The sequence below is a fragment of the Nycticebus coucang genome, chromosome 8, assembly GCF_027406575.1.
Source record: "Nycticebus coucang isolate mNycCou1 chromosome 8, mNycCou1.pri, whole genome shotgun sequence".
NCBI lineage: Eukaryota > Metazoa > Chordata > Mammalia > Primates > Lorisidae > Nycticebus > Nycticebus coucang.
In genome coordinates, this window is record NC_069787.1 from 122,383,845 (window position 1) to 122,411,507 (window position 27,663).

At 41.5% G+C, this 27,663-nt stretch overlaps 1 protein-coding gene across 1 annotated transcript; it reads right to left on the reverse strand.

The window, feature by feature from the left end:
- Positions 1 to 853: 853 nt before the first annotated feature.
- C8H3orf33 (chromosome 8 C3orf33 homolog) lies at positions 854 to 27,207 on the reverse strand. The gene is made up of 5 exons (XM_053598888.1): positions 27,075 to 27,207; positions 23,021 to 23,080; positions 11,647 to 11,794; positions 6,779 to 6,939; positions 854 to 4,164 (listed from the first exon to the last, which is right to left on the reverse strand). The coding sequence occupies exons 1-5, from the start codon at positions 27,186 to 27,188 to the stop codon at positions 3,763 to 3,765; spliced, it is 885 nt and encodes a 294-aa protein (XP_053454863.1). The 5' UTR covers positions 27,189 to 27,207; the 3' UTR covers positions 854 to 3,762.
- Positions 27,208 to 27,663: the final 456 nt, after the last annotated feature.

Sequence of the window (27,663 nt, forward strand, 5' to 3'; positions counted from 1 at the left end):
GAAGCAAGAACCGCAAAAGGCATTTCAATGCACCTTCCCACATTCGCAGGAAGATTATGTCTTCCCCTCTTTCCAAAGAGCTGAGACAGAAGTCCAATGTTCGACCCATGCCCATCCGAAAGGATGATGAAGTTCAGGTTGTCCGGGGGCATTATAAAGGTCAGCAGAGTGGCAAAGCAGTCCAGGTTTACAGGAAGAAATACGTCATCTACATTGAGCGGGTGCAGCCGGAAAAGGCTAATGGCACAACTGTCCATGTGGGCATTCACCCCTGCAAGGCGGTCATTACTAGGCTTAAACTGGACAAAGACCACAAAAAGATCCTTGAACGAAAAGCCAAATCTCGGGAAGTAGGAAGGGAAAAGGGCAAGTACAAGGAAGAAACAATTGAGAAGGTGCAGGAATAAAATAATCTTATATGCAACTTTTTTTTTTTTTTTTTGTTGAGACAGGGTCCCACCCTATGCCCCTGAGCAGAGTGCAGTGGGCGTGGTAGCTCACCACAACCTCAGACTCGGGCTGCGGGCACCCCCCTGCCTCAGCCTCCGGAAGCCGCTGGGATTACAGGCGCTCGCCGCGGCACCCGGCTGGGTTTTTCCATTTTTTTCATGAGTCGGGGTCTCACTGTCGCTCAGGCGAGTCTCGAACTCCTGAGCTCAAGCGATTCTCCCTCCTCAGCCTCCCGCAGTGCTGGGATTACAGGCGTGAGCCACCGCGCCCGGCGCAACTTTCATTAAACACTGCTAAAATGGAAAAAACAAAACAAAACACTATGAGCAAATGCACTTTTCACCTTATAAATAAGGAGAAAATACAGGTCAAAATGTCAAGCTCAGGAATGAGTCTGGACTAGATATCAGAATTCTAACTCTAGGTTCCCTATTTTAATGCCTTGCCAAAATAATTCATCCTGTGAAGGGTGGATGCAGGTAAAACAGCACAGTTGTGCCTAAATTCATCGATTCAACTCAGAGTGTCTTAACCCCGCTATACTTGCCAGGAGATCTTAGTTCCCAGTATAGAATGAATACTTTTTTTAAAGGCAGAAAGTATGCTAATTAAAGTGAACTTTTCCCATTTCTATTTTCTTCAACTTGTTTCATTGTATTCTCTCCTGCTGTGAGCAGGGGAGAAAGAAAAAGCTATTTTAGAGGAAACAAGAGTGTCAGGGAAGCACAGGGCCCCTTTCCCTTTCTCCTAAGACCTTCAGGACTCAACTCAGTGCCTTTTGTTTTCAGAGAGACCTCCCACCAAGCCAATACAGCACTTTTCAGGATGGCCAGAGCTTGCTCTGGGACAGACATTTAATCGAAGTACTTTATTCAGCCTAGGAAATAATACTGAAACTTTGAGACTACATATTGCCATTATAAAATATACTGGTTTCTCCCTCCAATACCACTATTAAAAAGTTCTGCAGAATCCAATAATATAATTGAAAGAAAAATGTATCTTCATAATCAGCCAAATTGTAGACCAGTCATCTAAAAAACCAATCATTTTTATAGACTTCGAACGAAGGTTTAGAAAGAGAAGTACACTGTATTATAGAGAAAAAAGAAGAAGAAAGAAACTAGTAAAGCAAAACACAAATTCTAAAGCTTTAAAGGATGAAACAAAAAGATAATTTATGCCACAGAAAAGAGTCTCCTATTACCCTACTATTTGGAATTCCAATGGGTAAAACACCTGGTTTTTTAACCAAAAAACAAATGGTTAGGTTTTTTCCTCACAAACATAGTAAAAGGAAACACTACATTTAAAAATTGTATGTTAGTTTTTGTTTCACTTATTAGTTTAAACTAAATATATATTCAGGGGGGCTTGATTTATCCAAAATAAACATCATTTTTAAACTTGACAAATTTACAAAATGTTCCTACAGCTCATGTGAGGCAACTTAATCTTTGTGGTGTAAAATCATGGGATCTATGGGGGGAAATGAGACTGAAAAGATAAGTTCTGGTCACATTGAGAAGGCGACACTCTGAAGATCCACTCTTCTTTTCATTCTTATTTAATAAATATATAGGGTTCCCTAGATGGGCAAAAAGCTTAACTAAATACTACGTTTGCGGAGGGAGCAGAAATGACCCAAAATTTCATTCATAAGTATGCAGTTGAATTACATAGCCCACTATGCCCTGGACTAGAGAAAAGAAACAGGTAAATAAATCATTACAATATAATGTGACCAGTGCAAAAGTAGATAGGCATATAGTGTGGCAGAACAGAAGAGGGCGCTAATTACTCAATTTCCCTGCAAGTTACACAGAAATAAAGGATGAGTTGTGTTTCAATAACCAAAATAAAACAGAAAATAGAATCATCCCAATGCCTCCATCTTTTTGAAACCTCATTCCTGTCTGAATTACTCATTGTTCTCACTCTAGTTATAGAAACCTATTTTCATTAGGTTCCTTCAGATGAGAGTGCTGCAAAAGGAGACCTTCTGTTCTGATTTTCAGTAACCTATAACATGATACTTTAGCACAGCATGATACTTTAATTTTTGTTCTAAATATATTTGAATATACACATTCAAATATATTTAGAACAAAAATTAACAAAGTGGTATTTGTCTGTCCTGTGTGCAATGCATTCTTTTTAATTCTGTTCTGTTCCTTTATCTCTTTCTCTTTTAATTGTTGATGGCAGGGTGTGGCTTACGCCTGTAATCCCAACACTTGGGAGGCCAATGTGGGTGGATTGCCTGAGCTCACAGGTTCAAGACCAGCTTGAGCCAGAGTGAGACCCCCATCTTAAAAAAAAAAAAACAGCCCTGGGGCAGTGCCTGTGGCTCAAAGGAGTAGGGCGCAGGCCCCACATGCCAGAGGTGGCAGGTTCAAACCCAGCCCTGGCCAAAAAAAATAAAAATAAAATAAAATAGCCCAGTGTTGAGGTAGGCCCCTGTAGTCCCAGCTACTTAGGAGGTTGAGGCAAGAGAATGGCTTGAGCCTAAGAGTTTGAGGTTGCTGTGAGCTATGACACAGCACTCTACTGACGGTGACAAAGTGAGACTCTGTCTCAAATAAATAAATAAATAAATATTCATCTTTCACACAACAAGAAATTGGGAAGCAGGGCAATTGAAGTATTAGCTACCTTATTACCAGAAAAGGCTAAGTGATCTTCTATTGTAGCACTGCCTCAAATTCACAAGCAGTTAGAAAACAGCTGGGAGAAAAGAGCAGCCTCAGACGTAAAGTATAAAGAATTCTTTTATTATAAATAATGAAAAGTCCCATCTACTTGGGAGGCTGAGGCAAGGGAATCACTTAAGCCCAAGAGTTTGAGGTTGCTGTGAGCTCTGACATCACAGCACTCTACCAAGAGCGACATAATGAGACTCTGTCTCAAAAAAAAAAAAAGAAAAGTGATAAAACTAGAAAAATAAACAAATAGTCTCTTTAAATAAAACTCAAATATGGCTACTCAAAATAATTAAAATAATACAATAGCCAACAGTTAAACTTTATCTTCAAACATTAGCATTACATATGTAAATCCTTTTCAGACTAGAAATCCTCTTCATTCAACTTTTTTATGCAATGCTTCATTTTTCTAAAAGATACTATATTAATCACAATTTGTTTAAATTAATTGTGATGTACTTATCATAATCATCTCTTTAATATTTATATACCATTAGCCTATAACTTTGATCATTTGGGGAAATTTCCATTTTGACTCAACAAAAATGTCCACATATTTATAGATTTTACTGTTCAGAGCAGGTTGCCTCCAGACCACTGGGATAATTCACCCTTTTCTACAAAAGCGCATGCGACGTACAAGTTCTCTAAACTTCCGTATTAAGGAGTAGTTGTTCATGGTGTCTTTCCATATTTCGTAAGTCCTTCTAAGTTTGTCATAATAATTTCCTTCTTTCAAGTTGAAATCTGATCCAGTTGTTTTTAAATAACTGTCTTTTTTCCATATTTCTCTCCAGGAATCTCTGAATTTTTCCAAATAGTTTTCTTTTTCAGATTCTTCCTTCCATATTCCTTCTCCTTTTTTTGCAGCTGTTAATTCAGCTTTAAGTAGGTTTCTATGAATTGTCCAATAGATTTTAGAATCATAATTAAGCTCTTTAACAAGAACAGTTTTGCCAAGACCTCTTCTCAAAATTTCTTCATTCAGACTCACACTAAAATATCCTCCCTTGAATTAAAAAATAAAATAAACCAATTATTTCAGAAAACTGTCATTATGCTCATAACATCTTATTTGCTTTAAAATCACTCATTCAAACAACATTGGTCCTCCAGAGAAAAGCCAAAATTTAAAACTACAAGGTCCCCAAGACCTTAAAATAGCTTTTGCTAAATCCAAAAATTTTATTAGAAGACACCCTTGCTCAAAGTCAATCTATTCTTCTATAATATAGAATTCTCCACAGGTTCATTGTTCTCTTAACCCAAAGAAGCTTTGAAGCAACAAAGTGAAAAAGCAATTTTTTTGTTTGTTGGTTGGTTGGAGGGAAAGTGAGGCACACAGAAAGACAGGAGGTCACAGCAAAAGAAATGAAATGAAACTAAAGAACTCAAGTACAAAATGAACTGAATCATCTCTGAACTATTAAATTAAGTTCAGAATTCCAGTGTTTAGGACAGCTGGAATGTCAACACATATTTCAAAGATGTCCCTCAAAGTAACTAACATAAAAATAGTCCTGGCCCTTGAATCTTCATCCTTCAGGAAACCTCACTTCTTACGAAACCAGAGAAAAGGGATTTGCTTCCCCACTAATTCATTGTATAAAGAAGATCCCGCTCAAATATCTCTATAGTCCTTGTGGGATTTTAATCTACCAAAATTAATCCTAAAGTATTAATAATTTAAAGCTTCATTAGATAAGTCATTCACAGTTAAATTCTTTTTTTTTTTTTGTAGAGACAGAGTCTCACTGTACCGCCCTCGGGTAGAGTGCCGTGGCGTCACACAGCTCACAGCAACCTCTAACTCTTGGGCTTACACGATTCTCTTGCCTCAGCCTCCCGAGCAGCTGGGACTACAGGCGCCCGCCACAACGCCCGGCTAACAGTTAAATTCTAAAAACATGAAAATTCCAGGTTTAAACTAAGAGGCATTTTCTAAAGCCATCTAAAGGAAGAAAGTAATCTTTAAAACAGTTTGTTAAATAAAAAATTAAAAATAATTTTTTTAGGCTGGGCATGGTGGATCCCAGCACTCTGGGAGGCTGAGGTGTGTAGATTACCTGAGCTCACAGGTTTGAGATCAGCTTGAGCCAGAGTGAGATCTCATCTCTAAAAACAGATGGCACCCATAACTCAGTGGGTAGGGCACCAGCCACATAAACCCAGGCTGGCAGGTTCGAACCTGGCCCAGGCCAGCTAAACAACAATGACAACTGCAACAACAACATCAACAACAACAACAACAACAAACTAGCCAGGCATTGTGGTGGGCGCCTGCAGTCCCAGTTACTTGGGAAGCTGAGGCAAGAGAATTGCTTAAGCCCAGGAGTTTGAGGTTGCTGTGAGCTATGACGCCACAGCACTCTAACCAAGGGCGACATAGTGAGACTCTGTCTGAAAAAAATTAAATTAAATTAAAAATAAAAAAATAAAAATAGCCAGTCATCGTGGCAGGTGCCTGTAGTCCCAACTACTTGGGAGGCTGAAGCAAGAGTATCTCTTGTACCCAAGGGTTTGAGGTTGCTGTAAATAAATAAATAAATAATAACTTTTTTCCTTCAAATTTAGTAATTTGGATACATAATAATAAGGAATCAGTAACAGTCATAAAGGGTTTATCATATTTTTCTCAATCTTTGGCACCTTATAAGCTCATTCTCTTGAACCAAAATCAGAATTAAAATTAAACTTCACACACATACACACAAAAAAAAATTCAAATGCAAGAAGTAAATTATCACGAAATGCATATGGCATAGCTTGGTCACCTAGGAAGCAATATATGCTGAAGATACTTAAGACAAGGGGTGAACCTGGGTACCAGGAAGAGTTTCTTTCACTTGGCTCCCCTGGTCTAGACAATTATCTTCCCTAAATGTCCCACCTATAAATGGTAATAAAAACAATAGCTCCATGGGGTGGCTCTGAGGACAAATTAAATGATATAAGCATAACAGGTAGCTCAGTGTCTGACACATGGCAAATACTCAAAATGTATTATTACTATGATTATTGTCATCATCATCTTCTATTTGGTAATTGTACTCTTCAACTTAAAAGAGAAGCTAATATTTGGGGGCTCTGGGCTTTGGGATGCTTTATATAACTTTGTATTATTAACTTACTTTTAAACATAAGATACTTTGGTTTTGGAAAATTCTTATTTTTAAGGAACTGAATATGATGTCCCTCTGCAAGAATTAATAAATTTCATTAAGCTTTCTATTAATAATTGAAAATGCTTTTAATAATTAAACTACTTAAAATTCTAATCATTTTCTTTTCTTTTTTTTTTTTTTAGAGACAGTCTCATTTTGTTGCCCTCAGTAGAATGCTGTAGCGTCACAGCTCACAGCAACCTCCAGCTCTTGAGCTTAGGTGATTCTCTTGCCTCAGCCTACTGAGTAGCAGGGACCACAGGCACCTGCCACAACGCCTATCTATTTTTTGTTGCAGTTTGGCTGGGGCCGGGTTTGAATCTGCTACCCTCCGTATATGGGGCCAGCGCCCTACTCACTGAGCCACAGGCACAGCCCACGTATCTGAAGTTTTAATTAAGTGTATACATATAAATAATAAGAGTAACACATTGCTAGTTATTTCTTCACACTGCTTACCTTATTCACTAAAAGGTAGCAAATGAGTGCTGAATTCTCCTTTCCAAGAAGTTGGAACCATAGTATTTGGGAAGGTTTTAGTTCTTTTTGTAACCATATCTTCCCGGTTTCAGTGAGTTCTACTCCAGCCAGCTTAACCAGCAAAGCACCACAAGGCTCTTCTAAAAGGGTTAGGTAGAAAATAGTTTAGCTCTAATAGCATTTGTACAAGCAAATTCCAAAATCATGTAGTCTCCAAAAAACAACTGAATATATTATATTTATTTAAAATACTCAAAACGTAGGTCAATTATTTCTATATTCAAGTTTCCTTTTAAAACAATACAAATGTATAACAAATGGAATAATTTCAACCCATTTCAGTAAGGAAGTGAAAATTAACTACCTTTTTTGTTTCAACCTTTCAGACTTATTTCTTCCAGAATTATTTTGAAGCATGTACCATAATGCTATAAACATGTAGTTTTAGTAACATGGGCTACACGACTTGGTGGCTCACACCTGTAATCTCAGCACTTTGGGAGGCTGAAGGGGAAGGATCACTTGAGGCCAGCAGTTTGAAAACAGCTTGAGCAATGCACTAAGACCCCATCTCTACAAAAAAAAAAAAAAAAAAAATTGACCAGGTGCAGGGGCTCACACCTGTAATCCTAGCACTCTGGGAGGCTGAGGTAGGTGAATTGCCTGAGCTCAGGAATTTGAGACCCCTATCTCTACAAATAAAAAAACTAGCCGGGCATAGTGGTGTGTGCCTGTAGTCCCAGCTACTTAAGGAGGCTGAGACAAGAGGATCACTTGAGCCCAAGAGTTTGAAGTTGCTGGGAGCTATGACACCACACCACTCAACCTCAGGGCAACTGAGTGAAACTCTCGTCTCAAGAAAAAAAAAAAAAAAAAAAAGAAAAAATTAAAAAGAAAGAAATAGCCAAAGGTGGTATTGTATGCCTGTGTAGCCCTACCTATACAAGGAGGCTGAGGCAAGAGGATTCCTTAAGCCCAGCAATCCGAGTTTGTTTACAAGAAGTTATGATTGTGCAACGGCAATCCAGCCTGAGTGACAGAGTGAGACCCTGTCTCTCAAATAACAATAATAATAATAATTTAGGCTAATTACCACCAAAAGAACCATAGAAACTGCTTTTTCACTTAACTTATTGAGGATATCGTCCCATCTCAATAAATACTGATCTACATCAACTTTTTAAAATACATTTTGCAAAACTGACTTCCAAACAGGATTTTATCAATTTGTAGTTAAAGTAACAGAGTATGAATATCTGTTACTTTGATATTGTTATATTGTTTGATAATAGAAAAACATTTTTCATTAGCATATGGGCTTCTTGGAACCTATCCTAGGGTTTCAGTTTGAGAAGCATTAAAAGATCTACGTAGGAGAACTATGCCTTTAGCAAAAGCTTTATGGTACAATAAATACACAAATTAGACAAAGATGGAATGAGGGTGATAGAGTAAGACTCTGTCTCAAAAAATAAAAATAAATTAAAAATAAACTATACTGGCTCGATGCCTGTGGCTCAAGCTGCTAAGGCACCAGCCACATACACCTGAGGTGGCGGATTTAAATCCAGCCCAGGCCCGCCAATCAACAATGACGGCTACAACCAAAAAATAGCCAGGCATTGTGGCGGGTGCCTGTAGTTCCAGCTACTTGGGAGGTGGAGACAGGAAAATCGCTTGAGCCCAGGAGATGGAGCTTGCTGTGAGCTGTGATGCCACAAGCACTCTACCCAGGGCAACAGCTTGAGGCTCTGTATCAAAAAAAAAAAAAAAAAAAAAAACTATACTAATTCTCTGGTTTGTTAAAAGAATCAACTGTATCAGGTATGCTTAGGGGAAAAAAGTCAACCTTATTCCTTTACAGTTATATCTCATTGAACAGTGATATTCATTCATCTGGGGGTTAAAAATAATGTTAAGAAGATCTTTAAATAGCTAGGCACCATGGCTCACACAAGTAATTCTAGCACTTTGGGGGGATGAAGGATCGCTTGGGGCCAGCAGTTCGAGATCAGCCTGGGCAAGATAGTAAGACCCTATCTCTACAGAAAATTAAGAAAATTATCCAGGTATGGTGGTACACGCCTATAGTCCCAGCTACTCAGGAGACTGTCAGGAGGATTGCTTGAGCCCATGAGTTTGAGGTTGCAGTCTGATTATGCCACTACACTATAGCCTGGATGACAGAGTTAGGAAAAAAATTTTTGAAATATAACTAAATTAATTCATTGGACAAGTTTTACCAAGTCTCTATTGGCTAATAAGTATTTTTCTAAGGACTGTGACTATCCAGATAAAAAGAAAACGCTCCTGCCCATTAGGTGCTCACAGCTTTATGGAGGATATAAATGCACATAGTAATTACACATAGTAATTATAGAGAAAGGTGAGTGAGTATTATAATCACAGTATGTTATAAATTGCCATGAGATATAGTAAAAAAAGAGGCTATTTCGGCTTTGTAGTTTAAAAAGCTTCATAAAAGAGCTGACAGTTGAGCTGGATCCTAAAGAACCAACAGGAGTTCAGGAGCCAAGACACCCCAACAATGAGACACAAGCAGCAGGAAGGTCTGTGTGGCACGGTCTTGGATGTGAAGCTGGGAGAAACAGGAAGTGCACCAGGAAAGACCCGGCCCTTGCCTCTCCCTCCAATCTCCCCCTTCCTCCTAGTCCCTCAGCTGCTAGAGCTGTCACATGGCTGGTTAAAACCGTCAAATCCATTCCTACTCTGCTGTTCTAAGCTAGCCCCCTCTTAATTCTTTAGGTCTCTGATTAAATAGCAGCACCTCAATGAAGCCTTCTAACTATCCTGTATGTGTAGATTCCCCACCCCTCACATGACCCCCAGTAATTCTCTATCCTAGCACCCTGCTCCTTTCCTTCATAGCTCTTAGCAGTTTTTTGTTGTTGTTGTTGTTGTTTTAAGTTTTGGCCAGGGCTGGGTTTGAACCCACCACCTCCAGTATATGGGGCTGGCACCTTACTTCTTGAGCCACAGGTGCCACCCTCTTAGCAGCTTTTCATTTCTTTTTTTTTTTTTTAGACAGAGTCTCATTATGTCACCCTCGGTAGAGTGCCATGGCGTCACAGCTCACAGCAATCTCAAACTCCTGGGTTTAAGTGATTCTCTTGCCTCAGCCTTCCAAGTAGCTGGGACTACAGGCGCCCACCACAACACCCGGCTATTTTTTTGTTGCAGTTGCCATTGTTGTTTAGCTGGCCCAGGCTGGGTTGAACCCACCAGCCTCAGTGTATGTGGCTGGCGCCATAACCACTGTGCTCCGGGGAGCCAGTTTTTCATTTCTTTATTCCATCTCTAAGACATAAGCTCCAAGGACTAAAGGGGCTTTATTTCACCCAGCATTGTACAGTTAGCTTAAACCAGTGATTTTCAACCTGTATGCTATAGCACACTGGTGTGCCATGATAGTATCTTAGAGGTGCTGGGAAAAATTGTAAAGATCATCAATTAAATTATTTTTGAAAGGGCTCGGCGCCTGTGGCTCAAGCGCCTAAGGTGTCAGCCACATACACCTGAGCTGGCAGGTTCGAATCCAGCCCAGGCCTGCCAAACAACAGTGATGGCTGCAACCAAAGAATAGCCAGGCATTGTGGTGGGCGCCTGTAGTCCCAACTGCTTGGGAGGCGGAGATAGGAGACTTGCTTGAGCCCAGGAGTTGGAGGTTGCTGTGAGCTGTGATGCCATCGCACTCTACCCAGGGGGACAGCTTGAGGCTCTGTCTCAAAAAAAAAATTATTTTCGAAAGAATTTCAAAGCATAGTAAGTATATTCTTTTTTTTAACTCTTGTTTCTTTTTTTTTTTTTTTTTTGGCCGGGGCTGGGTTTGAACCCACCACCTCCGGCATATGGGAGCGGCACCCTACTCCTTGAGCCACAGGTGCCACCCTAACTCTTGTTTCTTGATCAACATAATTGAAGTGTACCACAGAAGTTAAATTGTGTGTGCTGTGAAATAAAAAAGATTGAAAAACACAGTCCTGGGCAGCGCTTGTGGCTCAGTGAGCAGGGCGCCGGCCCCACATGCCGAGGGTGGCAGGTTCAAACCCAGCCCCGGCCAAACTGCAACAAAAAAATAGCCAGGCATTGTGGCGGGCGCCTGTAGTCCCAGCTACTTGGGAGGCTGAGGCAGGAGAATCGCGTAAGCCAAGGAGTTGGAGGTTGCTGTGAGCTGTGTGATGCCACAGCACTCTACCAAGGGCAATAAAGTGAAACTCTGTCTCTACAAAAAAAAGAAAAACACAGTTCTAGACCATAACAAGAGCTTGATATTTGTGGAATGAATGAATAAACGCCTAAATGAAAGACAGTAGCTTAATTCTAAAAAGGAGAGAAAATGGGTCCAGTGGTTCACACCTATAACGCTAACACTCTGGGAGGCCAAGGTGTGTGGATGGCCTCAGCTCAGGAGTTCAAGACCAGCCTGAGCAAGAGCGAGACCCCATCTCCACTAAAAATAGAAAAATTAGTCCAGGCCTTGTAACAGCAGCATGTAGTCCCAACTGTTCAGGGAAGCTAAGGCAAGAGGATCCCTTGAACCCAAGAGTCTGAAGTCATGAGCTATGACGCCATAGTACTCAATCCCAGGGCAACTGAGTGAGTGAGATTCTGTCTATAAATAAATAAATAAGAGAGAAGGAAAAAAGGAAACATGGAGCCAAATTAGACAGTTCCTTGTATATATTACCAAGAGTTCAGACTTTCTCTAATCAACAATTGAGGGTTATTGGGAATTAAATTACATTTTTTGCTATTTTATAAATAACATTTCATAAAAAAAGCGCTACAATAGTTACTTAGTCTTATTATCATCACACATTACTTACTTCTCAATGAAGATATTATAGGTAAAGTAATAGGAATATGTTCAATTTCTAAACCATTCTCAGTTATTCGGCGTAATCGTCCACGTAGTTTAACATTTCTTCTTATAAATTCTACTGGAATATCTGAAGAGCTTGTAAATTTTGATGTCTATTGATTTACAAGGAAATAATGCAACCACATTATTTTCATTTCAAAATGCAAAATGTCAAATTATCTAAACATTTAATAAGACATAACCATCAATGGATCATGACTGTAACCCCAGCTCTGTGGGATGTCAAGGAGGGTGGATCACTTGAAGTCAGGAGTTCAAGACCAGCCTGAGCAAGAGTAAGAGCAAGACCCCACCTCTGCTAGAAATAGAAAAATTTAGCCAGGTGTTCTGGCATGGGTCTGTAGCCCCAGCTACTCAGAAGGCTAAGCGGGCAGCACCTGTGGCTCAGGGGGTAGGGTGCTGGCCCCATATACTAAGGGTGGTGGGTTCAAACCCAGCCTCGACCAAATTGCAACAAAAAAATAGCCAGATTTTGTGGCGGGCACCTGTAGTCCCAGCTACTCGGGAAGCTGAGGCAAGGGAATCACCTAAGCCTGGGAGTTGGAGGTTGCTGTGAGCTGTGCGATGCCACGGCACTCTACCGAGGGTGATAAAGTGAGACTCTGTCTCTACAAAAAAAAAAAAAAAAGAAGAAGAAGAAGGCTAAGGTAGGAGGATTCTTGAGCCCAGGAGTTTGAGGTTGCTGTGAACTACAATGACACTAGCCTAGGTGACAGAGCAAGACTCTGTCTCAAGAAAAAAAGTTTCATTCTAAAAATTGTATATAGCTGGCTCAGTGCCCATAGCTCAGTGGTTAGGGCGCTGGCCACATACACCAAGGCTGGCAGATTTGAACCCAGCCCAGGCCAGCTAAACAACAACAACTATAAAACAAAAGAAAAATAGCCAGGATGGCACCTATTGCTCAATGGGTAAGGGCACTGGCCACATACCCTAAGGCTGGCAGGTTTGAACCCAGCCCGGCCCAGCTAAAACAACAATGACAACTGCAACAACAACAACAACAACAACAAAAATAGCCGGGCACTGTAGTGGCCACCTGTAGTCCAGCTACTTGGGAGGCTGAGGCAAGAGAATCGCTTAAGCCCAGGAGTTTGAGGTTGCTGTATGCTGTGATGCCACGGCACTATAACCAGGGTGACATAGTGATACTCTGTCTCAAAAAAAAAAAAATTGCAAAAGTGATTGACTTTCGAAATTAATAAAAGTGTTATAAGAAAGAGCCTGTTAAATAGAAGGTTAAAAATTGGTTTAAGGTATTAAAAGAGAATAAAAGTCCTGAAATTGGAATCAAAGGGGAAAAGGCAACAGAGTAATGCTATATAGTGAATGATAATATAAAACAATACAGAAACAATGAATGTAGAAAATAAACACACACAAAAACAACAAATCCATGCCAGTAGTTTACCAGAAACTGAAATTACATCCTATGGCAAGAAGCAATTAGATAATATACACTTAAAAGACAGGATTGTGGAAAAATGGCAGAATAGGAAACATCAGGAATCTCTCCCCCCACCTAGGCAAGTGTACTGACAGAATTTGTCCCATGTAATAACTTCAAAACCCTGGTGTCTACTGAAGACTTGTAACTTCCAGGGAAAAGTTTAGGAGATAGAATTGTGGTTAATTTTAGTCAATTTCAGCTCTACACTAACAGCAGTTACCTCTTAGCAGCCCCATAGCAGTTACCCATGCACATGTTCCTGGGGCAGCTTACAAACAACTTGCAGGAGCCAGGGTAAACTACTAATGACCACTTCCTACAAAAATAAAGGATCTGTGTTCTCTCTCTTTTTTTTTTTTTTCCATTGCAGTTTTTTGGCCGGGGCAGGTTTGAACCCACCACCTCCACTCCTTGAGCCACAGGCACCGCCCCAAGGCTCTGTGTTCTTTTTTTTTTTTTTTGTAGAGACAGAGTCTCATCCTATGGCCCTCGGTAGAGTGCCCTGGCCTCACACAGCTCACAGCAACCTCCAACTCCTGGGCTTAGGCGATTCTCTTGCCTCAGCCTCCTGAGTAGCTGGGACTACAGGCGCCTGCCACAACGCCCGGCTATTTTTTGGTTGCAGTTTGGCCAGGGCTGGGTTTGAACCCGCCACCCTTGGTATATGGGGCCGGCGCCCTACCGACTGAGCCACAGGCGCCGCCCTAAGGCTCTGTGTTCTAATCACTGATTGCTGCCTCTGATCACAGAGGTGTAGACATAAAGGAGGACAGCCCTGTTGCACCTCTCCCCACGTTGCAAGCTCCTTCCCTAGGAGAGGAAGTAACTTCGAAGGGACTTAGAATGGTCAGGGCTTCTCTACTCCCTCCATCTTTCTATTTTTCCCCTTTGGGAACCAGATATGAAAGATTAGGATAATCAAAAGTAACTATATATACAGCAAAAATTTGAAAGTCACTGTGCATGATCAGGAAAAGGCACAGGCTCTGAAAAGATTTAATTTTACCCCCCAATCTGATCCTCAGCACCAAGAAAGCCTATAACGAAAAAAAAAAAAAAAAGGAAAGAAAGGAACAAAAGAAAAACAAAAACAACAAATCCTGTAAAGGAGATGACTTTGATTTTCAGAGTTACCACATTAATAGACTAAAATGTCCATTTTCAACAATAACAAAAAAACATGATGCATACATAAACAAGGAAAGTGGCCACTCAATAGAAAAACTAATATGACAGAAACCGTCCTAGGGAAAGACCAAATGGTGGACCTATTATGATTTTTAAATACCTGTCTTATACCTGCTCAAAGAACTAAAGGAAAAGTTGGAGAAAGTTAAGAAAATATATGAATAAAACGAAAATATCAATAACGAAACACAATATCTAAAAAAGGAAACACTATAAAACTGAAAAGTATAACAAAAACATTCATCAGAGGGATTCAAAGTCATATTTGAACATGCAGAGGGTAGAGGGTAAATTTAAAGACAGGACAATTTAAGTTATTGAGTCTGAGAAACAGAAAAATAAAAAAGATTGGAAAATTGAACAGAACCTAAGGAAACTATGGGATACCATTAAATGGAAAAATGTATGCACTGTAAGAATCCCAGAAGAGAAGAGAGATGCAGAATGGGAAAGGAGATTATTGAAGTAATCAAAGCAGAAAACTTCCCAGGTTTGAGGAAAGAGATTAACATAAACATCAAAAAACCTCAAAGGACTCCAATTAGAATGAACTCCAGAAGTCTCATGCTGAGACATATTATAATTTAACTAATGAAAGACAAAAAAGAATTTTGAAGCACCAAGAAAGAAGCAATTTTTTCCATAAAAGGATGTTTAATAAGATTATCAGAAGCTGTGTTTTCAGAAACTTCGGAGGTTAGATGGCATAGGCCCAATATATTAAAGTGCTAAAAGTAAAAAACAACAACAAAAATCCTATAAACTGAGAGTTCTATGTCCACAAAAACTGACCTTTAAAAGTTTAGTAAAATTCAAGATATTGCCAGATAAACAAAAGTTGAAGAAGTCTGCTGCCAAAGACCTGCCTGCAAAAAATGCTAAAGTGGATGCTGAAATAACACAGCTAAGCCAAATGAAGAAACAAAAACCTCAGTCAAGGTAAATACATAGGCAAATATAAAAACTACTATTACTGAGCAACAGTTGTAAACTCCACATTTTTTCCGTACTTGATTAAGAGACTACAGCTAGAGCACCCCAATCCAAAAATCTGAAATCTGAAGTGTTGTAAAATGCAAAACTTTTTGAGTGCTAACATGGTACCACAAATGGAAAAGTTTACACCTGAAAAATACAAAAACCCGGAGAGATTAAAGATGGCAGCCAAGTAACAGCTTCCCTGCAACTGGGAACAGCGAGTCTGGGGAGACAAGAATCCAGGCATCTCTGGCAGGTGGGATCTGCCTATAATCATCCCTTTGAGGATACAGGGAGCCAGCAAGGGACTTCTGGACCCCAAGAGGAGGACAAAAACAGTGGAAAACTGGCAAGTGGTTGCGTGTGTTTGATCGACCTAATCACGCTGGCAACCGTAAGTACAAGCAGCAGTGAGACTGCAAACCAGAAAGGCCTTACCTGTGAACTGTTTCGGTGTTCTTGGACTTGGCACTCAGTTGAACTGCCTTGGGGAGAGCTTGAGCAAGCAGAAGAGCAAGCAGAAGAAAGTGTGGAGAACTTTGGGCATTGTCTGGGGCCCCCAGACTGAGCCACTGGGCTGGGCATAGGAAGCCATTGTGAAAGAACTGCCCCAGCAAGCTCCGCCCTCAGGGTCTCAGAGCAAGGATTGGGCGGGTCAAAGTAACCTACTGACTGAGCAGCCTAAAGGCGGGGACTGAGCTGCCTTACAGCCTTAATCCTTAGGGGCAGAGTGAGACAGTTTTGGCACACTGGACCCTTGGGTTATTGCCCTGGGTAGAGTGCCGTGACATCACAGCTCATAGCAACCTCAAATTCTGGGCTTGGCGCCGCCCAGACCTCCATAAGAGCTGTGCAGCTACCCCCAACCTGTGACCCGCACCCACCCGGCCTCCACATTCCCTGACCAGGAACTGCGGGAGCCACGCAACCCTGCATCCTCCCTCCTGTGTCCTCCCAGCTTCCATACTAGCCCATTCATCTGGACAGGGACTCTGGTAGCTGCGTGCCCTTTGGAGCCCTCCCTGCCTCTGCACAGAGCTCTTCTCCTGGCCAGAGACTGCTGGAGCCTTGGGCTCTCTGTGCCAAAGTCACTGGGTGCCTGGCACTCCCAGAACCATGCGCACCAACCCCAGCCCTGTTGCTGGATCTGGGTGTGTCACAAACCGGAGCTGCTTCCACAACCAGAACTCCCTAGCTAGAGCAGCCCCAGAGGAACTACACAAGGTCACTCCCTACAAAGATCCAGCAACAATAGAGTGATCCCGCTGGGGTCTAATCTTGGAGAGACACCTCCCCAACTCTGAGGACAGCCAGAGGCAACGGTGAAAAACAATCATGAGGCGAAATCAACAGAAAAACTCTTGCAATATGAATACTCAGAGTAGATCAACTCCCCCAAGGATCAATGGGGCAGACACAGCACAAGACCCCATGCACAAACAAATAGCTGAGATGTCAGAAATTGAATTCAGGATCTGGATAGCAAATAAGATCGAATTAGAATTCCAAAGTTATCTCAAGAATTCAACAGCTTCAAAGACCAAATGACCAAAGATTTCGACACATTGAGACAAGAAGTTGCATTGAGAAAGATCTGAGAAACACATTAGAATCCCTCAGTAACAGAATGGAGCAAGCAGAAGAAAGGATTTCTGACACTGAAGACAAAACTTTAGAACACTCCCAAACCCTCAAAGAAGAAGAGAAATGGAGAGTAAAAACAGACCACTCTCTCAGAGAGCTCTCGGATAATTTGAAGAAAACCAATATTTGTCTTATAGGGATCCCCGAAAGCGACAAAGTGGCTTCACAAGGCACAGAGTCTCTTCTCCATGAGATTATGAAGGAGAACTTTCCAGACATGCCAAGAGATTCCAAAATTCAGATAGCAGACAGTTTCAGAACTCCAGCACGACTCAACCCAAATAAGAAATCCTCCAGACACATCATAATCAATTTCACTAAAGTTAATATGAAGGAGAAAATTCTGAAAGCTGCCAGATGAAAGAAAACCATTTCCTACAAGGGGAAGAATATCAGAATAACTGCAGATCTCTCTGCTGAAACCTTTCAGGCTAGAAGAGGATGGTCATCGACTTTTAATCTCCTAAAACAAAATAACTTTCAAACCAGGATCCTGTACCCAGCTAAACTGAGCTTCATTTATGATGGAGAAATTAAATACTTCAACGACATTCACATGTTGAAGAAATTTGCCATAACTAAACCAGCTCTCCAGGACATTCTTAGACCTATCCTCCATAAAGACCAGCGTAATTCTCCACCACAAAAGTAAACCCACCCAAAAAATTTTTGATCAAATTCCAACTTCCACAGTCGCAAAAGTATTAAAAATGTCCACCGGTCTCTCGAAAGGCTTATCAATACTCTCAATTTATGTGAATGGTTTAAATTGTCCTCTAAAGAGGCATAGGTTGGCGGACTGGATACAAAAACTCAAGCCAGATATCTGCTGCATCCAAGAATCGCATCTTACATTAAAAGACAGATATAGACTCAAGGTGAAGGGATGGTCATCTATATTCCAGGCAAATGGAAAGCAGAAAAAAGCAGGCATTGCAATCCTGTTCACAGACGCAATAGGCTTTAAACCAACCACAATAATTAAGGATAAGGATGGACACTTCATATTTGTTAAAGGTAATACTCAATATGATGAGATCTCAATTATTACTATCTATGCACCCAACCACAACACACCTCAATTTATAAGAGAAACTCTAACAGACATGAGCAACTCGATTTCCTCCACTTCCATAGTAGTTGGAGATTTTAACACCCCTTTAGCAGTCCTGGATAGATCCTCCAAAAAGAAGCTAAGCAAAGAAATTTTAGATTTAAACTCAACCATTCAACATCTGGACTTAACAGACATCTACAGAACATTTCATCCCCAAAAAACTGAATACACATTCTTCTCATCAGCCCACGGAACATACTCCAAAATCGACCACATCCTAGGCCACAAATCTAACCTCAGCAAATTTAAAAAAATAGAAATTATTCCTTGCATCTTCTCAGACCATCATGGAATAAAAGTTGAACTCAATAACAACAGGAACCTGCATACCCATACAAAAACATGGAAGCCAAACAACCTTATGCTGAAGGATACATGGGTTATAGACGAGATTAAGAAGGAAATCACCATATTTTTGGAACAAAACAACAATCAAGACATGAATTACCAGAACCTCTGGGATACTGCAAAGGCAGTCCTAACAGGGAAATTTATAGCACTGCAAGCCTTCCTCAAGAAAATGGAAAAAGAGGAAGTCAATAACTTAATGGAACATCTCAAGCAACTGGAGAAAGAAGAACACTTCAACCCCAAACCCAGCAGAAGAAAAGAAATAACCAAAATCAGAGCAGAATTAAATGAAATTGAAAACAAAAGAATTATACAACAGATCAATAAATCCAAAAGCTGGTTTTTTGAAAAGATCAATAAAATAGATAAACCTTTGGCCAACCTAACAAGGAAAAAAAGAGTAAAATCTCTAATTTCATCAATCAGAAATGGTAATGATGAAATAACAACAGACCCCTCAGAAATTAAAAAAATCCTTAATGAATACTACAAGAAACTCTACTCTCACAAATATGAAAATCTGAAAGAAATCGACCAATACCTGGAAGCACGCCACCAACCAAGACTTAGCCAGAACGAAGTGGAAATGTTGAACAGGCCTATATCAAGTTCTGAAATAGAATCAACTATACAAAATCTCCCTAAAAACAAAAGCCCAGGACAAGATGGCTTTACGTCAGAATTCTACCAAACATTTAAAGAAGAACTAGTACCTATACTACTAAACCTCTTCCAAAATATAGAAAGAGAAGGAATATTACCCAGCACATTCTACGAAGCAAACATCACCTTGATCCCCAATCCAGGAAAAGACCCAACAAGAAAAGAAAATTATAGACCAATATCACTAATGAATATAGATGCTAAAATACTCAATAAGATCCTAACAAACAGAATCCAACAACACATCAAAAAAATAATACACCATGACCAAGTCAGATTTATCCCAGGGTCTCAAGGCTGGTTCAATATATGTAAATCTATAAATGTAATTCAACACATAAATAAACTTAAAGACCATATGACTCTTTCAATTGATGCAGAAAAAGCTTTTGATAATATCCAGCATCCTTTCATGATCAGAGCACTTAAGAAAATTGGTATAGAAGGGACATTTCTTAAACTAATAGAGGCCATCTACAGCAAACCCACAGCCAATATCATATTGAATGGAGTTAAATTGAAATCATTTCCACTTAGATCAGGAACCAGGCAAGGTTGCTCATTGTCTCCACTGCTCTTTAACATTGTAATGGAAGTTTTAGCCATTGCAATTAGGGAAGAAAAGGCAATCAAGGGTATCCACATAGGGTCAGAAGAGATCAAACTTTCACTCTTTGCAGATGACATGATTGGATATCTGGAAAACACTAGGGATTCTACTACAAAACTTTTAGAAGTGATCAAGGAATATAGCAATGTCTCAGGCTACAAAATCAACACCCATAAATCTGTAGCCTTTATACATACCAACAATAACCAAGCCGAACAAACAGTCAAGGACTCTATTCCTTTCACAGTAGTGCCAAAGAAGATGAAATATTTGGGAGTATACCTAACAAAGGACGTGAAAGAGCTCTACAAAGAGAACTATGAAACTCTAAGAAAAGAAATAGCCGAAGATGTTAACAGATGGAAAAACATACCATGCTCATGGCTGGGAAGAATCCACATTGTTAAAATGTCCATACTGCCCAAAGCAATATATAATTTCAATGCAATTCCTATTAAAGCTCCATTGTCATACTTTAAAGATCTTGAAAAAATAATACTTCGTTTTATATGGAATCAGAAAAAACCTCAAAGCCAAAACATTACTGAGCAATAAAAACAAAGCAGGAGGAATCATGCTACCAGACCTGAGACTGTATAAATCCATAGTGATCAAAACAGCATGGTACTGGCACAAAAGCAGAGAAGTAGATGTCTGGAACAGAATAGAGAACCAAGAGATGGATCCAGCTACTTACTGTTATTTGATCTTTGACAAGCCAATTAAAAACATTCAGTGGGGAAAAGATTCCCTATTTAACAAATGGTGCTGGGTAAACTGGCTGGCAACCTGTAGAAGATTGAAACTGGACCCACACGTTTCACCATTAACTAAGATAGACTCTCACTGGATAAAAGATTTAAACTTAAGACATGAAACTATAAAAATACTTGAAGAAAGTACAGGGAAAACTCTTGAAGGAATAGGCCTGGGTGAATATTTTATGAGGAGGACTCCCCAGGCAATTGAAGCAGTATCAAAAATACACTACTGGGACCTGATCAAACTAAAAAGCTTCTGTACAGCCAAGAACATAGTGAGTAAAGCAAGCAGACAGCCCTCAGAATGGGAGAAATATTTGCAGGTTATACCTCCGATAAAGGTCTAATAACCAGAATCCACAGAGAACTCAAACGTATTAACAAGAAAAGAGCATGTGACCCCGTCTCAGGGTGGGCAAGGGACTTGAAGAGAAACTTCTCTAAAGAAGACCGACACAAGATCTACAAACACATGAAAAAAAGCTCATCATCCTTAATCATCAGAGAAATGCAAATCAAAACTACTCTGAGATATCACCTAACCCCAGTAAGAGTAGCCCACATAACAAAATCCCAAAACCAGAAATGTTGGCATGGATGTGGAGGAAAGGGCACACTTCTACACTGCTGGTGGGAATGCCCACTAATACGTTCCTTCTGGAAGGATGTTTAAAGAACACTTAGAGACCTAAAAAATAGACCTGCCATTCGATCCTATAATTCCTTTACTAGGTTTATACCCAGAAGACCAAAAGCCACAATATAACAAAGACATCTGTACCAGAATGTTTATTGCAGCCCAATTCATAATTGCTAAGTCATGGAAGATGCCCAAGTGCCCATTGACCCACGAATGGACTAGAAAATTGTGGTACATGTATATCATGGAATACTATGCAGCCTTAAAGAAAGATGGAGACGGGCGGCGCCTGTGGCTCAGTGAGTAGGGAGCCAGTCCCATATGCCGAGGGTGGCGGGTTCAAACCCAGCCCCGGCCAAACTGCAACAACAAAAAAAAAAATAGCCGGGCGTTGTGGTGGGCGCCTGTAGTCCCAGCTACTCGGGAGGCTGAGGCAAGAGAATCGCGTAAGCCCAAGAGTTAGAGGTTGCTGTGAGCCGTGTGATGCCACGGCACTCTACCCGAGGGTGGTACAGCGAGACTCTGTCTCTACAAAAAAAAAAAAAAAAAAAAAAGACTATAACCCAACTATAGCACAAGACTATGGAGAAAAGGGCCAAGGAAGGGGAAGGGAGCAGGGAGGTTTTGGTGGAGGTAGGGTAATGTGTGGGGCCACATCTATGGTGCATCTTAGAATGGGTACAGGTGATTGCCCTAATGTGCACAGCTATGATTTAACAATTAAAAAAAAAAGAAAAATACAAAAACCTGCTGTTATTTGTTGCTGCTGTTGTTTTACAATACAATAATACAATAAACCGATTAGATCTAACAAACACTCTACCCATTGGAAACAGAATATATATTCTTTTCAAGTGCACTTGAGACATTTGTTAGGCAACAAAAGAATTCTCAATCTATTTTATTTTATTTTATTTACTTATTTATTTATCTATTTGAGACAGAGCCTCAAGCTGTCGCCCTGGGTAGAATGCCATGGCACCACAGCTCACAGCAACCTGTAACTCCTGGGCTTAAGTGATTCTCTTGCCTCAGCCACCCAAGTAGCTGGGACTACAGGCATCCACCACAACACCGGGCTATTTTTTGGTTGTAGTTGTCGTTGTTTGGCAGGCCCAGGCTGGATTTGAACCTGCCAGCTCTGGTGTATGTGGCTGGCGCCTTAGCCGCTTGAGCTATAGGCACCGAGCCAAAATCCTGCTACTTTTAAACCCACACCTTAAAATGTTCATTGTTCTAAAACACTTCCAAAATAAGTAACAATATACTGCTTGTGGCCGGGCATGGTGGCTCAGCCTATAATCCTGGCATTCTGTGAGGCTAAGGTAGGTGAATTGCCTGAGCTCACAGGTTCGAGACCAGCCTGAGCCAGAGCGAGACCCCAACTCTAAAAAAAAGCCAGGAGTTGGGTGGCGCCTGTGGCTCAGTCAGTAAGGCGCCAGCCCCATATACCGAGAGGGTGGTGGGTTCAAACCCGGCCCCGGCCGAACTGCAACCAAAAAATAGCCGGGCGTTGTGGCAGGTGCCTGTAGTCCCAGCTATTCGGGAGGCTGAGGCAGGAGAATCGCTGAAGCCCAGGAGTTGGAGGTTGCTGTGAGCTGTGTGATGCCATGGCACCCTACAGAGGGCTATAAAGTGAGACTCTGTCTCTACAAAAAAAAAAAAAAGCCAGGAGTTGTGGCAGGCACCTGTAGTCCCAGCTACTCAGGCAGCTGAGGCAAGAGAATGGCTTTAGCCTAAGAGTTTGAGGTTGCTGAGAGCTATGATGCCAAGGCACTCTACCGATAGCAAGAAAGTGAGATTCTGTATCCCTAAAAAATAATAATAATAATAATATACTGCTTGAGATAAAAGCTATCTGAAATGGGAGAAAACTGTCTATTGCTTATCATAATATCTTTTTCCATTTAACTTACCAGTCGAACACTTCTTAGAAATAACATTATTCCAGCTATGGCCAGTCCAGTGCTAAAGCTCTGTGGAAAGAGATTTGAGGATTAACTCTTACTAATCACAATAGTGAATGTACTAATTAGACGGGGGAAAAAAGAAGACTGTCCTCTCTGTATCTGTTCAAACAATGTACATCTTTCAAATGAAGGCCCACTTCTTCCGAATATTTTGCCCGCCCCCTCATTTTTCTACCCTTCTATCAACTTTTATGATACTCAAAACATTTTCCAAAAACCTGTGGCACGCACAGTAACAAACACACTCTATATTACATGTACACATAAAGAGGGTACCAAAAACTGCATACACATTTTTTTTTTTTTTGAGACAAAGTCTTACTTTGTCACCTTCAGTAAAGTGCCAAGTCCCAACCTCAAACACTTGGGCTTAAGCCATTCTCTTGCTTCAGCCTTCCGAGTAGCTGGGACTACAGGCACCCACCACAACACCTGGCTATTTTTAGAGACAAGATCTTACTCTGGCTCAGGCTGGTCTCCAACCTGTGAGCTCAGGCAGTCCACCTGCCTTGGACTTGGGATTATAGGTGTGAGCCACAGCACCCAGCCATGTATACACATTTTAAGAAAGGAAAACACTGTATTAAAATTGTAATACTCAATATATGTAACTGATAACAAAAGATGAATTCAAGTCACATTGAGCACCTCTTGTAATTGCGGAAGTCAAACGTGACTTGACAACAACAAATTTAATAATTTTTTCCTTTTGTAAAATGTGTATATGTTTTTTGGCATCCTCTATGTATAATATTGTGCTCTGTTGATTGTATTATACTATGAGCTCCTTGAATGCATGAACCAGTCTAATACTTCATGTAGAGTGCCCACAGTAATTAATATAATCTTGCATCCATAGTGGGAATTTAAATGTTTAGTAGAAAATATTATCACTAAAACCTTAAAACCTTGGCAAATATATGTGGGTAAATGATTGGAAAAAACTTAATGATATTCTTAAAGTGCTTCATTTAAACTTAAGTAGACATAAAGGATATTAATGAAAAATAACGAGGCTGGCATGGTGCCTCACATCTGTAATCCTAGCACTCTGAGAGGCCGAGGCAGGTGGATTTATTGAGCTCAGGAGTTAAAACCAGACTGAACAAGAGTGAGAACATGTCTCTATTAAAAATATAAAAACTAGCAGGGCTTTGTGCTGGTACTTGTAGTCTCAGCTACTTGGGAGGCTGATGCAAAAGGATCACTTGAGCCCAAGAGTTTGAAATTTCTGTGAGCTATAAAGCCACAGCACTCTACCCAGGCTGACAGAGTGAGACTATCTCAAAAAAAAAAAAAAAAAATTAAGAATCCTGCAACTCCCTCAATAAATACAACAACAACGTATATAACAAATGAAGTTGAAAATACACACCAAGGCACACTGTTTAGTTTCTGTTATTGAGTTATTTTGAATATTATATCCATGTTCTAATTTAGACACGGTTTCCTCTCACAATTCTTCTATGGTCATTTTTCCTTTTTTTAAATTTAAGATTAATATGAGGGTATTGTTTTCATTTCTAAGGTAAAGTTCAAATGGTAGTTGAGGTCATTTTTTCATTTGAAACAACCCCTGCATCTATTACAGCTTAAATGGAGTAAGTGAGCTCCAGTCAGCGAACACGTATATTCTACCATTCATTAATGACACAAATATTCATTGAGCACTTACTAAGTGGCAGGCATCACTCTAAGGACTGAGGTTACAACAGTGAGTGACAAGAGACCTGGCCTTGGACCTTGTGCTGATTGCCTGCAGGGCATTTACTACCCTCATCTTCTTAGCAGAAGTTTTGAAAGTTAATTATTCCTTCCGAAAACATTTTCCTGGCTTGGCTTCTTGTGCACCTGGCTTTCCCCTCTGGCCTATCTGCTGCTTCTTAGTCTTTGCTGCCCTCTTCACAACTCAGATTATAAATGCTGAATCTGCAAGTCTCAGTGCTAGAGCTTCTTCAGTAACTTTTCTCACTTATCCAAAGATGTCATTTAAGCCTGTGCCTTTAAATACTATGTGAGGTTTATGCACCTCATTCCCTAAATTCTATGTTCAGTCCCTCAAACATCAGGCTCTACAATCAGTTGCCTAGAACTGGTATAACTCTGCTTAGAAGTTGAACGATAGGCTCAGCGCCTGCAGCTCAAGCGACTAGGGCGCCAGCCACATACAGAGCTGGCAGGTTCGAACCCACCGGGCCTGCCAAACAGTAATGACAACCACAACCAAAAACAGCTGGGCGTTGTGGTGGGCGCCTGTAGTCCCAGCTACTTGGGAGGCTGGAGCAAGAGAATCACTCTTAAGCCCCAGAGTTGGAGGTTGCTGTGAGCTGTGAAGCTATAGTACTCTACCCAAGGTGACAGTTTGAGACTCTGTCTCCAAAAAAAAAAAATAAAGAGGTTGAACCATCATCTCAAGTTCACACATGTCCACGTCTACAAGTCCAAAAAACTTCTCTAGGGGTGGGACACAAGTATAAGAGGGACTTTATCTAACAAATGCAATCAGTGTAATGAATCTCAAACAATAAATAAATAAATGAAAAGTTATGTCATGTTTATGTTTTGAAAAACTTAATACAAAAATGTCAATTGTCTCTAATGTGTGTGTAGATTAAAAACTGCAACCCCAGTAAAAAAATAAAAGAACAGGGGTGGCGCCTGTGGCTCAGTCGGTAGGGCGCCGGCCCCATATACCAAAGGTGGTGGGTTCAAACCCGGCCCCGGCCAAACTGCAACCAAAAACTATCCAGGCGTTGTGGCAGGCGCCTGTAGTCCCAGCTACTTGGGAGGCTGAGGCAAGAGAATCGCTTAAGCCCAGGAGTTGGAGGTTGCTGTGAGCTGTGTGACGCCACGGCACTCTACTGAGGGCCATAAAGTGACTCTGTCTCTACAAAAAAAAAAAATAAATAAAAGAACAGGGAGGGTGACTGGTGCATCTTACAAGGGTACATGTGAAACTGACTAAATAGCAGCGCCTGTGGCTCAGTTGGTAACGCGCCGGCCCCATACACTGAGGGTGGCGGGTTCAAACCCGGCCACGGCAGAACTGCAAAAAAAAATTTGTGGCGGGCGCCTGTAGTCCCAGCTACTCAGGAGGCTGAGGCAAGAGAATCGCCTAAACCCAAGATCTGGAGGTTGCTGTGAGCTGTGTGATGACACAGCACTCTACCGAGGGCCATAAAGTGAGACTCTGTCTGTAAAAAAAAAAAAAAAAGAAAGAAAGAAACTTACTAAATGTGTAATATAAATGTCTTAACACAGGAAGAAAATGTCATGAAGGCTATATTAACCAGTGTGGTGAAAATATTTCAAATTGTATATAAAACCAGCACATTGTACCCCATGATTGCATTAATGTACACAGCTATGATTTAATTAAAAAAAAAAAAAAGAAAAAGTTTTCTAGCTTTTTCTAATACATGCTTAACTCCAACTCCTTCTCAGTATCATCAACTATCACCACCAGCTACCCAGCCAGTGTACAAAGACGCTTCATTGCTCTTTCTTTGTACCCCACACCCATCCATCCAGAACACCACCGGGGGCATTAGCTGCAATCCTCTCTCGCCAGGTGGCCTAAGATGTCCCTCCCTTGGTCAAATTCCAGTGGCCTTATGTTTCATTTAAAAAAGAAAAAAAATATATCCCGTCTCGGAAGACCTACAGAATCTCGCCGCTCTTCCTAGTCTCCCCAGCAAGCCGGTCCCCAACTGCCCTAATGGACCCGCTGGTGTCCCCGGAACTAGGCTGCGACATGCTAAGCTGTCCCCAAGAACACGGCACAGTCCTTTCAGTAACCAGGCAGAACCGGCCCCCTGGCCCGCCTTGCGCCCTCCCCGGCCCCAACTTGCGCCCCTTGCTCTGTGTCCCCCGACTCACTCCCCGGCGGCCTCTGTCCCTCCCGGGCCCGGCGGGGTCCGCGGCCTGAGGCCTCCCAGGACACGTCCCCGTCAGGCTCGCTCTGCGCCCACCACCCGCCCGGACGGCGGGGCTGCGGTACCCTGATTAGACGCAGGTGGTCGTCCGCCCACTGTGAAATCTGCGCCACCACATTGGACGCCGCTCGGTCGGGGTCCGGGGACTGCGAGCCCGAGACCGCCGGCCGCCCCGCCATGTTCGCGGCCTCTTGCGAGCCCGCGCCGCGCTCCTCCGGCGGGCGGCAGGGGGCGCTGCGCTCCGCGGGCGGACGGCAGGGGAGCCGTGTTCTTCCCGCGGGCGGCAGGGGGCGCTGCGCTCCGCGGGCAGGTGGCCGGTCCCCTTTCCCCGCGGCCTGAGGGTCGGTGACCACGCGACCTAACCTCGCGCCAGTGACGGGGCCTCCCAGCCTCGATATCAGACGTCTTAACAGTGCGTCCTCCACATTTACGCTGAGATTTTTGCAGCGATGGGGGCTGAAGGACTCCGGGCTGTGCAAGTGAGGTTATTATTAGTTTGCGACTTAACATTACATTAGCCCAGGCGCAGAGCATTTTGTGTGGTACTTGGGCAAAACAGGTTTCCGCAAATACCGCACAAAATTGGAAATTGGAGTGCTTCATTTCCTCCCCTTGCTCCCAAATGTAACCATATGCGGATTCCTTATATTTGAA

What these genes read in the sequence shown, in the direction of transcription:
- C8H3orf33 (XM_053598888.1), bottom strand. Translation starts at nt 27,188, where the DNA reads ATGGCGGGGCGGCCGGCGGTCTCGGGCTCGCAGTCCCCGGACCCCGAC. An exon ending in ACCACCTGCGTCTAATCAGG is followed by an intron (nt 23,081 to 27,074) that starts GTACCGCAGCCC and finishes CTCTTTCCACAG; the next exon opens with AGCTTTAGCACTGGACTGGC. An exon ending in TATAATATCTTCATTGAGAA is followed by an intron (nt 6,940 to 11,646) that starts GTAAGTAATGTG and finishes TAACCCTTTTAG; the next exon opens with AAGAGCCTTGTGGTGCTTTG.